Raw genomic sequence first — 13,303 nt, 5'->3', positions numbered from 1 at the left:
TTTCATTGCCAAATTAGTGTGAGTTACCTTTGAAAATTATCATGTTCAGGAACTGTGTTCGTAATCGTCATACTCGTCCAACCGATGTTACCCTCACCCTTCGAGTAACCAGCTCATCTCTCCCGTAGCTCCACCACTCCTTCCAACATGACCGAACATCAACTACATATATACCTTAATTTTTTTAATTATTAGAGCAATATCCATAGCCTGCACAGTCATGGCTGCCAAAATCGAGAGGTCATAATAATTATGACTTCGTAACATGCATAAATGTAGACTCTACAATTGAAGGGTCGGTTGGATTTTTCATGGGCCATCAAGGGATTGTGTGAACTTATGACCCGTGTGTGATGTGGCGATGTGGAGATGCTGTGCGTCGGAGGGGGGGGGTTGTCTCTTGCGTTTTGGTTTTGTGTTTGTCGCAGTACCCTATTGTTAGTTCTGTTGTTGGACGTGCTGTTCGCTGTGTAGTTACTGTCTCAGCATTTCTATCGACTGTTGTGAGCCATTGCCGAGCCACCGCGCTCTCAGCAGAGACTTCTGTGTGTGTGTGCGTGTGTGTGTGTGTGTGTTGTTGTGAGAGTGGACCACAAAAATGTACAAAATAATTTACTTCTGAGAAAGCCTCTTGTACGGGAAAATGACACAATGAATGCAATGTTCGAAAATGTAACGAAAACAAATAATACACAAGAAGAAAAGAGTACCAAAGAGCTACAAGTTACACTATCACATCCACTAACACCACCAGTTACTTTACAATCAGCTCATGCGATAACATTGCACGACACTGTCCAACGGTACTGACGTTCTACACCTATGGATTTTATAGCGTAACTTGTACAGTGTAGCTCTTTGGTCCTCTTTTCTTCTTATAAATTAATCCTTGGCTCTCCTCCCGAGTCAAATAATACACAATGCAACCTGAATTGATCATGCTGAACCTCGATACATAGAGCACAAGAACTGCGCAATAGACACAAGTGGGCAATTTGGATGATGAGAACTAACAAGTCCGGAATCACACAGTAAAATACCTCTGCAACAAAACAAACAAAAGATGCAAAAAATGACAGGCCAACATCAAAGATTACCAGAAAATTCCTTCTACCATTGCCAGCGGACGCAAGGCGTTGATGGGCCTATGATATGCTGATCTTGCTCCTCTCGTCTTCGTATGACGTGCTTCAGAACGTGTACTGCTGACTGGTTGCCTTTGTTATAATACATGACATTGTATTATTAATGTAAAGAAAAAGGGAGAAGAAAACACATGAGAACGAGTTATGCAGCAACTATCCACGACTGAAACAAGATAATAAAAAATAATAATAAAATTCAGGTTCGCGTGAGACTCGGCTGGAAGCCGAGTTTTCCGCATCCGCCGTGGGAGCGCCACCACCCTCTAGGATCAAGGCGCAGATGCAGCGCCTAAACGGTGGGAGGTGAGTAGATCAGACCCACCACCAAGTGGTCAAAGACCGAAATCCCATTAGCTTAACTGTGGGTCGCAGCACGGCTGGAAAAATTCCTTCCGCTTCCAAGCAGGCATAGTGGGATGGTCTAAGACCATGATTGAGAAACAGAGGGTACCAGGTTCAAGTCCTGCTTGGAAGCGGAAGGAATTTTTCCAGCCGTGCTGCGAACAAGATAATAAACAGTCCGAAAGTGCGATAACCATGAACCTTCCAAGTTAGTTGGAAGACTGTTGGTTTGCGTGTAGTTGCTGCATAACTCGTTCTCATGTGTTTTCTTCTCTTTTTTTACTTCGTCCATTTATTACTGGCTCAGTATCCGAGTTATAATATATTAGAAAATGGTTGTAGATCTTGATAACTTGTTGCTGCCTGCCTTGCCGTGACAATTGTCCTTGCAGGAAACAAGTTTGTTTTCCACACTCAGTCCGCTCACCAGGGCTTGATTCTCCTAGTAAGAGCATGTATGCTTGAAGTCGAATGATTACATATCTTCCCAAGATAGCCCACCCTTTATGCAAATATTCTCTTTTTTTTTTCATCGGTCACTATAGTGTCTGCTTCTCGGTCTGAAGCAGAGAGCAGTACAATACGGTACATGTACATGTACATGTACATGTATTGTACTGCTCCCTGGTCTTAGATAACATTACTGATGAAATTTGCCTAAATCTGAGGTTGGTTCAGTACATGCCCAGAGGGTGCATGCAGCGCGATGCCATGAGTGCAAAATGTGCTTTTTATGCTTGCAAGGCACACGTATAATCAATATGATAGGATGGAGTGATTTATCCAGACCCTCCTGTTGTTCCTTTATCCAGAGCACATTACTCTGATGTAACGTGTTGGTTCGTGGCCCAGACCCATGTACATTATTATTGTACCTATCAGATGCTCACCCAAACTACCCTAGTGTAGATGATTGCGGTACAGTACTATGAGAACGCAAGCAGGCGATGGTACGCTCGCCCCACTCCTGAGTGGTGGAGTGCTGATTAACTTTTTTTCCCATTTGCTACATTCATGGATATTATGTTTTAAATTCACGAGTCCAAAAAGGACGAAACAGTTCTGTCCTCGGATTGAATGTTTTAAATTCATAAAATATAGGATCACAAGTAGTTAAGTGACAAGGAATATAGGAAAAACAAGTACATGTACCTGTTTTGCCAGTCAATTAATTATCAACACATAGTCGTGGGGTCATGCTGGCATACTGGATGCATACATTTCAAGTGTCAAACGTTACTGCTCGGTTCATGAGTACCATTGTGTGATGCAGAAGTTGTAAGAAAAATTGGCCAAAGACGAGATTCCAATGTTACCAGATAATGTCCACAGAAGATTTCTAAATTTGACCTATGAGTATGCGTAGCTACATGATTGCATTGGCACTGGTGACATACTGGATGCGTATTGTGCATGCACTAAGTAGCCTAAACACATATTATCGTGACAGAAATGGCAGAAAAAACTAAAAATATTATCTGGCTATGACTCTGAGCTTTCAAAAACAGCAACAAGGCGAAGTGTGGAAAAGCAGGAGCAAGAGGGTTTCAAGATAACGTTACTAGCTACATTGGTGGGTTGGACTGAGTATGCCCGGTTGGGTGTGTTTCAGTCATACTTGAGGGTTGTGCTGCCAGCAGAAAGCAAAGCAGCAGATCCTCCTACTGTACTACAGTTGCGCAGTTTTCCAATCAGACATCAGTAGGTCTTCACTCACTACATAGCCGTGTCTTCTTCCTCGAAACATTTTCTCTTGCACACACTTAGCGCTTAGAAGCAGGCTAGGACCACAGTGGAACTGTACATGGCGACCAGAACACTGTATGCCACCAACGAAACATCCAATGTGGCTCTGTGGGCCGATGACGGTGTCTGGACGGGGACCTGCGTGGTGTCACTGACAGGACCAGGTGCGGGTGCAGTCGGTTGAGTGGCGATCGGTCTAGGTTCCTCTGTGGGCAGATTGGCTGCATCACAAGAACAGATCACAGACAGACCAAACGTATTGTTCTTACTCCAGATGCATGTTCCGATGCCTGGCCACTAACATCACCAACATTCTCACCAGTGTCTCAGATAGGCTAAATGACTGATACTTGGAGCAACATACATGTACATGTAAGGCCTTTTCAAATCAGCTGAACATTGAGCAGGAGCAGACGTTCATTTCTACGGAATACAGTGCCATACTACTATAAAGACTACTTCAAGGAGTAATGTTACAATGACTTTGTAGAGGTATCTACACACAGCCACACAGTTATACAGAACTAAATATGTTCTTGCATTCATGCGTGCCTCGGCCCAAAGAACTAGGGCTATATATATTATAATATTATAATAATATTCGCTACACGGTATAATTATGCAGGCAAGCCTGTACAGATACCGAGATACCGGTACTACCGTATTTCCCCGTAAGTTTAATAGCACGTACTAACTTTCGAACTTAGCAGCCACATGAGTACTAACTTTCGGGGTGGTACTATCTTTCGGGGAGTACTTTTTTTATCGGGGGGAAATGACACGCAGTGGGAAGCCGGCGCAACCAGGGAGTCGTAAAATACCGAAGGGTATTTTACGACTCCCTGGGCGCAACTCTAGTGTCCGTGCATATGATGTATGTACTGTACGGTGTCTGTACATGTAGGATGGGTACGAACTTACTATCTTTCGGGGGGAACTGTCTTTCGGGGTGATAACCTCGGCAGTGGAAAGTGGAAAAGTGGAAAGTATTTTTTATAGGGGGGGGGGGGGGGTACTAAGGGGTCGTCCGCAATTATCGAAAGTTTTTTCCAATCCGTAGTAGCTTCGAAAGTGGGTGGGTGGGTCAAGGCCAGTTACGGATTGAAAAACTTCCGAAATGACACGTGCGCGTGCCACGTGTACGTCTACGTGTAGCCCCTGTTTTCCACGCGCGGCTGCGCGCGAACTAGTTAACTGTCTACTACAAAATATTTTTGTAGTTCTGGCAGTTTCTGCGCCCCCGCGCGCGCTTTCTTGGCTGCTCCTGGGCCGGGGATCATAAAGTTCGGCGCATTCGACGGCGAGTCGACACTTTCTATTTTTGAGTTTCACTGTCTCCTTCGTCCAGAGTACCGTCTTCCATGCACTCCTTTGAAGTCCTTCCGTCTAACGCTGGCGCTGACGACTGTTATTGACTATGTCCAGACAGGCGACGTTGTTTGGAAAGGCGGTGAAGAAGCAGCCCTTTTTCAAAACCGCTGGTGACTCTGATTATTACAGAACAATAAATTGCTTGTGGCAGTTGTCCAAGACGACGAACAAGGATGTATTCTTTGCCGAAGCGAAAAAGGAATGGACGAGTAAGTTTGCCAACGATGCGACAGCCAGGCGAGAATTGTTTGATTCGGCGAAGAAATTGGAGGGCGATGTGAAAGTTGCCGAGTCTTTCGTCGTCCACAAGGAACCCGGCGAGTCGAGTAGTTCAGCGTGCGGACCGTCACCGGCCCCGGCCCCGCAGGCGTCCTCCACCGGCCCATCGACGGCGAAGCCCACCCTCGTCCTGTGTGAGGAGATTGGCGTCGACGCGGACAGTTTCTTCACCAGCGAAGTCACTGGACAGGTGACCCTGATGGCGGAGCTGGCGAAACTTGCGGAATGCGGATCGTTTCTTGGTTTACAAGAAAGAACTGAAATACATGATGTCACTATGACTCATGGACCAGCACTGATTGAGTTTGTTCTATATGGCATATGTGTTGGGTTGTGTGTCCATCAATAATATTTTATTACGGACTGGGGGGGTGGGTGGGTGGGTGAGGAAAAATTTGAAGCTACTACGGATTGGAAAAAACTTTCGATAATTGCGGACGACCCCTAAGTCATTGGGGAGAACTAACTTACGGGGAGATACGGTAGTTCATTACATGTACAGTGTGGTTGTCTGCTGGACTGCTCGACTCACCTGCGCATTGGCTGCGATCATGTCGGACAGGTTCTTGTGTGTATTCGGGCAGACTGTCATACTGGTAGCCGAACTCCGTTGACAGTTTCAAGTAGTCCTTGTTACGATGCAGGGGATAGAACGGCACCATACAGTCATCAGCATTGTGACCTGGTGGTGCACCCACTGTCGGTGTGTATGTCTCACCGTTCCTCTTGATGAAGATCTCAAACACTCTGTCCACCATACAGTGATGAAGCCAAAAGATTGGGTCGTTTGTTGAAGCTGCTACGTTGGCCATTGTTCCACCGGTATAGATGTGTACGGCGTTGTGAATTTCGTGAACAGTGTCCCTGTCTGGCTTTTGGCAGTACGTCTTTCCTGGGAATGGAGTGAAACCCTCCAAAGCCTCGCGATAGCTGTTGTATCCAGTCGCACTTGCATTATAGTGTTCCATATCGTATCTGTCTGTGGTGTGCAGTGCGTCCCAGATATCTCGATTGCTGGGAAGGAATTGTGTCTCGTCATGAAACTGGCCAAAGTCCCTGGATACCTTTACTGTGGAATCAAACTCTGCGCGTGTGCACAAACTTCCGCGTCGTGGCCTGTCAGGCGAGAATGCAGCGGATCGGCAGGTAATGGTGAAATCTGCCAGTACTCCGGTCGGGGCTGATGTATTGCCAAACTTGTTCTCTGTGAGCAAGGTGGATCGGGTACTATTGTCCAACCAGTCCCAGTAAGGAAGGGCAAATGATGAGTTTCCAGACACCATCTGTAACTCAGTCTCGAACAGCAGCATGTACAACCGATGCCACACAAGGAAAGTGGGGGCTTCATGGGCAAAGTCAACGGTAACGTTTGGCCAGCCTGCTGGTGGGGGCCTGCTGCTGTCCTTGGCCGCGAAGTAGTGTATCCATGCCATGAACTCGTATGTAGAGATATCCGTCTTGAAATCAGCGCTGGTGAGTTGTGATGGACTACTGGTGCCTGGGGTGCGAGGAAAGTGACTTTCATCCACTAGCACGCCAAAGCGACTCTTACCAGCCCCCGTTCTATTTCGAGAGGCAGCAACGACTTTCTGCACCTGATCGCGCTCTGAAGGACTCAGGGTGAGAAAGTTTCTCCGCACTAGGGGTGTCTGGCGTTTCACACATTGCGCAACACCGCCCTGTCCCATTGGCGTTCTCACGTACCCAAACTTACATTCGTCACAGTTATAGCCTGCCCAATTTCCTTCGCACTCACATACTTGCGTGAACACTCGGTTAGGCCAGGGGTAGCGAGACGGTTCGTATGTCGTATTCTTTAGATAGGCCAGGATAATATCCTCGGGGTCAGAGGAGGTTTCTGTGTGGCAATGTGAGTCCGGAATGCTCTTGCAGGATCCACGGCCGGGTCCGCCGCAGTCGTGATTAGCACCTCCTATGCTAACGGTTGGACAGCACTTTCTGTTGGCGAGGCTGGTGTCGTCTAGACATTCAACAGGGAACTGTGATAGGACGAAGTGATTGGAAACGAATGACTGCACTGCGAGCATAGACAGCACGAAAGCTGCGCTGTTCGCCATTACAACTATGGCCAGTATGGGTCGTCTAATAATACAAACATACACTACCAATGTACTAGTACAATTGCACTAGTAGACTACAAGACAATTGACCGAGCGACAAAAAAACTGCAATTTCGGATAATCCCTGCAGCCGTACAGGTTCTAAGTGATGATCGCGATGCAGCTAACGATCGTTTTATGCTGTGACGCGACGTCGAGCGATTTCAGCCATCCAAGATAGAATCGCTGAACGGGGGAGGGCAGGTGCTGCGGAAGCGTGCGACACACACTACATACAGTGTGTCAGTACAGTGTGTGTATCGAACTCCACACTGTGACACAGTCATGTACACTGTACGTAGATCTACGCTACTACTAGTACTACTAGTAGATCTACGCTACTAGTAACTACATGTACAATGTACAATCATGTACATGTACGTAAGTCAATGTACATACAATGTCATGTACATGTGCGTCCGTTAGCTCATGCATCCCAGCCAGATTCCCAGGGGATCATGCCGCCACCGAGACCATGGCTCCGGGTTCACGGATATGATAATTATGTGTTTACACGCTGACATTACGCCATCCGTGGTTAGTACACCCACACAGTCATTGCCTCATTGGCCGCAGCGTGAGCGGGCCTAGCTTCCCCAGGAGACCCTCTTTCAGAAGTCAGTGCACACTGTCTGTGCAAGCTCGAAAGTAGGACCCGGTGTAATATGCCCGAAACTTTGCCGAAATGCTTTTGGGAAATTCTCGTAAACCTTGCCGAAAATGCTCCCAAACCTTGCCGAAAATGCTCGGAAAATGCTCACTTTTTTGTAATCCTCAGCACACGCCGTCAAAAGACTCAAAACCAGGGAGTCAGAAAATACCGGTATTATACGACTCCCTGGTCAAAACCATTATTTTCAATTCATAAACTACTCAACAAGAAGCTAACCCATGGAATGCGGAAGTGACGTTCTTGTTTGGGAAGTTTTTCTTCTCTCATTATTTTGATACACAACGGCCAAGTGCTCCGTTTCCCCCAAAATGCTGCATCACGAGCCCAAAGTGCTGGGTTCGCGGATTGTACCGAAAATGCTAAAAACAATGCCGATACTACACGGGGGCCTTCTCGAAAGTATTGACTACTCAGGGCCGGAGGCAGCTTCCGCGGAGAGGTACGATCTTTAAATACGACAGACACTGCGATCTTCGTCAGTCAACCGTGATCAACTACAGCAAACAGGAACTCCAGGAAAGCCGCCAGCCGCCAGGTCAAAGTACTCCGTGCGCCTCTCTGATTCTTCAGACTCATGCATCCGCATTCAATCATTATCTTCTGCAAAGGCGCTCAACGCGCAGAGGACACAATAGTTCATACCGTATTTCCGCGCATATAAAGCCATGGCGTTATATCCGAATATAAGGCCACCCTCACTTATAAAGCCATGGCGTTATAAGTGAACAAAATTCAATGTGGAGGAAGTTGCATCTGGCGTTAAAGGTGAGTTCAATTCTTTCAGTGAACGTACAGTAGCGGTGATTCTCTCTGCATGTACCCATCCCCACTGTCACATGCCATACCGCCACCGCACCTTCACACAAGTTTCCATGCCACCTTGTACACAATAGGTTCACATTTTGAAATTTTCAGGGAGATAATTGAAAGTACATGGATGCTCGACATGAACGTGCAACGGCATCGTGCGAGTACTCGAAGTATATACTCGTACTCTGCCGATTTTTTGCATGTACGCGTCTCTCACATTTAGCGCCATGGCGTTAAAACCGAGGCTATTTTCTCCAAAAATTTGGTCCAAAACAGCGATGTTTCATGCAATGTATAACGCCATGGCGTTATATGCGCGGAAATACGGTAATGTCACACGGAGCCTGTCAAGTGTCATTGTTGTTGTTGTTGTTGTTGTTATTGTTGTTACTTTATTTTACTTCACCAGAATTACAGGCAGTAGAATGCCTTCTCACTAGACCAGGTCTAGTTCTCACAAATGATGAAGAATGTGAATGAACATGCTAAAGCTAATGTCATAACTCTGACCGCACATTTACGCCTATGCATTTATCGGTCCTGGGTAGGCATCAGCGGGTAAGAATGCCTTCTCACTACGAGTCACTAGACCAGGTCTAGTTCTCACAAATGATGAAGAATGTGAATGAACATGCTAAAGCTAATGTCATAACTCTGACCGCACATTTACGCCTATGCATTTATCGGACCTGGGTAGGCATCAGCGGGTAAGTAAACTCAGCCGATTATGCTTTTCAGAATGCCAGCAAAAACCAGGATATTATGCTCGTTTTAATGCTTTTTATGTATATAATAAATGTAGAGCCGAAGGATTTATTGCAATTACATACCAGTATAAAAACCGAGGTCCCCCGAGGTTTTTATAACTGGTATGTAATTGCAATAAATCCTGAGGCTACTACATTTATTATGCATATGTTGACCTTCGCTTTCCCTAAAAAGGAGTATTTTATAAACAGTATTTATTGGCCTTAGTGGTATTTTATAAACAGTATTTATTGGCCCAAAAGCCAATAAATACTGTTTATAAAATACCACTAAGGCCAATAAATACTGTTTATAAAATACTCCTTTTTAGGGAAAAGTGCAGTGCTGCATGGAAAAGTACAGTGGTATTTATTGAGTAAAGCAAGTTTATTTGAATTTGATACTGTTGATGGTGTGGTCACTAATGAGTGTGGGTATTTATCAAAGGTCAATATATGCTACTGTAAAAGCAGAAATTTTCGGTGGTGTAATATTTTCGGTATTCTCCAAAATCGGTGGTTCGGCAGAGGGAAATTTTCGGTAAAACCCGTTTTCCAGGTAAGTGTGCTAGTAGTAGTACTACATGTACATGTACATGTACATGTACATGTACATGTATTATGTATACAGTATCGGTTGTACCGAAATTTTCGGTGCGTTTTATTATCGGTAAAAATTGTCGGCACCGAAGTTACCGAAAATAAAACACCACCGAAATTTTACAGTAGTTTAGGGCGTTTTATGCTAGCAATATAATAATTATGACCAAATACATGTACATCGCAGAAGAGTACGCGAAAAAGTCTGTTTCCAAAGTACATGTAGGTATAAAGATATGCTCGCAAAATTGATTGATCGGTGGTAGACTACTTCTACTCGAACAAAGGCAACATCGTTGTACGCAATGGTATACATGTAGTTTGCGGTTGATCAGGTTGATCAGGGAGTACTGTATTCCACGACTCTCCGGCCATGAGATGCTGAAAATCGCGAATGTATGCTAGTTTCTCTAAATAAATGCCTCATTATGCCGGGGCAATGCCCCCCTCTGCGAACACTAGGCACCGGCGGATTATGCCGGCATAATTATTGGCATAATTTGGTGGTTGAAAATTTGGAGCATAATTTGGCATCCTTTCGGAGGTAGGAGCATAACTGCATGATTGTATTACAGTTCTAGTATGTAGGCTACACAATTGTGTACAATGCACCTGATCAGTGCTGGTGGTCTGCATGGCAAAGGGTTCGGAAGTCATGCAGATAGTGTTTTCAATGAAAAGCAGGGTAGAAATCATGGAAATACATCATCAGTTTGTGTGCTCGAACTCGTTACGTCTTCTCAAAGTTCTTTCTCACCCTGATACAGTACATGTAGCGGAAGATGCGAGTGAATCAGCCTTTATCAGGTATCCCGGGGCGGACGAGATAATGATGGGAAGTCCGCAAAACTCCGCGTACATGTAGATCTACACTAATATGCTTGTTACGAAGTCATGACGTCTGGATCTTAGCAGCTATGACTGTGCAGGCTATGGGTATTGCTCTGATAATTCAACAAATTGAGGTATAGTTGATGTTCGGTAATGATGGAAGGAGAGCTGGAGCTACGGGAGAGATGAGTTGCGTATCTTGGTGCCGACAGGTGGAATGCGCTGCCTCCATCTTGTCGCCTGGCCGAGTCGCCTGCTTTGTTTCGCGCTCACACAAAGTCTCATTTAGGGTTCCCAGTAAAAAGGCAACATTGCCTGTTGGGAAATCCCTAACAAAATAAGAAGAAAAAAAAATAATAATAATGAGCTGATTATTAGAATTCGCAGGGTTACGGTGACCGCTGATGATTACGACGTAGTATACTGTACGCTACATGCGCTATGTGCGGTCTTGCTGTGTGCGCTGTAGTTGTATGTTGTATGTGTATGCTTTTCTCATATACGCTGTCATTTTCACGCTATAACTACCTGGTGGTTTTAGTGTTATTCATTGTTCATTCATTTCATTGTTGTTAGTCGATGGAAGTGAAATATACTGTTGAGAATAAATAGTTGTCCTCGCGCCGTGTGGGGTCGTTCGTTCCTCCCACTTAGAGAACCAGAGGGTTCACAACACTCTCCATCCAAGCTGCAACGTTCTACCAAGAGTCCACTAAACTGTTTATGCACTCTTGGTTCTACCTACGTTGTATTTCTTCTCGTTTGCCCATACTGCAGTACTGGTTTAGCGTCCTCCAGCCAGCAACGGAACCTGCCACTTGTAACCTTGCCAATTGGGGTCAGGTACGAGTAGAACTGAACTGGGCGCCGTTTACGAGCCAGAGGCTGAGCTATATGAGGCCTGTGTATTTTCTCTTTTTTTTACTGGCATGCACAATTCAAACCACAAAAGAACAAACAACCCACGGCCGCGAATACGGAGTGCGGGTTGTTCAGCGGTGTTGATAGCCCGAGCTTGGGTGACAGATCGTCTCGCCTTCATTGCTTGGTCTAAAAAAAGGCGAGTAAAGTTTGCACGTCCGCGTTACAAACGGCTACTACATGATTGTAGTACATGTACATTGCTTGGTCTACACATCGAAAAGACGACAAAGGAAGCAGTGCAACCTTCGTTTGCCAGGTACGAGGTACTACATCAGTACATGATTATTATAAGTGTAGCCTCTGGGTCATCCTAATAAAGATATTACTAGTAGTATTATTATTAGCTACGAGAACAACTTTAGCGCGACTACATGCTTCTTTTGTTTACAAAGAACAGGATTATGCACACGAATACATACAGCTTCCAGAACCTTCAACTGCTTAACATAACTTGCACGGCACAAAACAGAAAAGTGAGAATCATCGTACACACTAAGACAATCTGGACGTGATAACAAGTGACAAAATACAGCTGACTTTTTGCTCACGTCGCTCTCTTCCGTCTCATCCCGCTCCTTTCCTTCAACCTCCTCCGCCTTATCCTCGTCCTCCGTCTCATCTTCATCATCATCATCGTCCTCATCACCACCATCATCATCATCAGTCACTTCCTCATCATCCGTTTGATGCTCAGTCTCACTGCACTCCTTATATCAGCCTCCAACATGGCTCCATCATCTCCACCAGCATCACAAGTCGTTTGACCGCTGCTCCGCGTCACCGTTGCTGGGTTCTCTGCTACTGCACACCCATTTCCACTGTCCATTTTGCGTGGGCCAAGTCCATTCCGTGCATAAATTTCAAGTGAATAGTTTGCTGTGCTTCTTCTGGGTCTATGGGTAAGGATATTGGTTTCATTTTGGTTTGTCGATGATCTCCCTCTCTGTCCAGACACAGTCGGCACCGTGGATCCCAGCACCGGGGGGACCACCGTCTCGGTAGTCACCAAAGGTAAAGGGGGTGGCTCAGGCGGAGGCAAGGGCAACTGCCGAGGTGAGGGTTCAAGCATCAAACGGATGATGAGGAAGTGACTGATGATGATGATGGTGGTGATGAGGACGATGATGATGAAGATGAGACGGAGGACGAGGATAAGTTGGAGGAGGTTGAAGGAAAGGAGCGGGATGAGACGGAAGAGAGCGACGTGAGCAAAAAGTCAGCTGTATTTTGTCACTTGTTATCACGTCCAGATTGTCTTAGTGTGTACGATGATTCTCATTATTAGTATTATTTTAGATTTTGAATATACTGTATACCGGCAATCGATCGTTCTCATTTCATGATACAGAGACCGGATGATCAACGTCTAACTCAGGCTTTCCGTGCTCTAAGGCGCGAAAGTAAACTCCTCATGCGAAGAAAGAAAGCTGCGTATTTCCAAAACGAACTGACTCGAAACAATTGCAACCCAAGGCTACAGTGGAAAACAATCAACTCTTTGCTTGGGAGAACAACTGTGTACCATGAGCCCCATGCCTCAGTCAAAGACATTTCAGCAACGTTCGCCAGGATAGTCTCACCTCGAGCCCCTGCCCCAGCAACACCTGCAGGTGCAGCTAGCACCGTGACCTTTGGACACCTCAACGTATCACCGACCGCTCCACAGCGCGCTTCGAGTGCACCCTCACGATCAGGCACAGGTATCGAACTACCGAT

General features: G+C 45.7%; 1 protein-coding gene across 1 annotated transcript; it reads right to left on the bottom strand.

Moving 5' to 3' along the window:
- Window positions 1-2,467: 2,467 nt before the first annotated feature.
- LOC135817799 (tyrosinase-like) lies at window positions 2,468-7,022 on the bottom strand. Its single transcript, XM_065331045.1, has 2 exons — window positions 5,416-7,022; window positions 2,468-3,454 (listed from the first exon to the last, which is right to left on the bottom strand). Exons 1-2 carry the CDS (start codon window positions 6,959-6,961, stop codon window positions 3,258-3,260), a joined length of 1,743 nt encoding a protein of 580 aa, XP_065187117.1. The 5' UTR covers window positions 6,962-7,022; the 3' UTR covers window positions 2,468-3,257.
- Window positions 7,023-13,303: the final 6,281 nt, after the last annotated feature.

This window comes from Sycon ciliatum, chromosome 5 (genome assembly GCF_964019385.1).
Source record: "Sycon ciliatum chromosome 5, ocSycCili1.1, whole genome shotgun sequence".
In the NCBI taxonomy this organism is placed as follows: Eukaryota; Metazoa; Porifera; class Calcarea; order Leucosolenida; family Sycettidae; genus Sycon; species Sycon ciliatum.
Note: the sequence above shows the minus strand (reverse complement) of the source record. Positions and strands in the feature narration are given on the sequence as shown.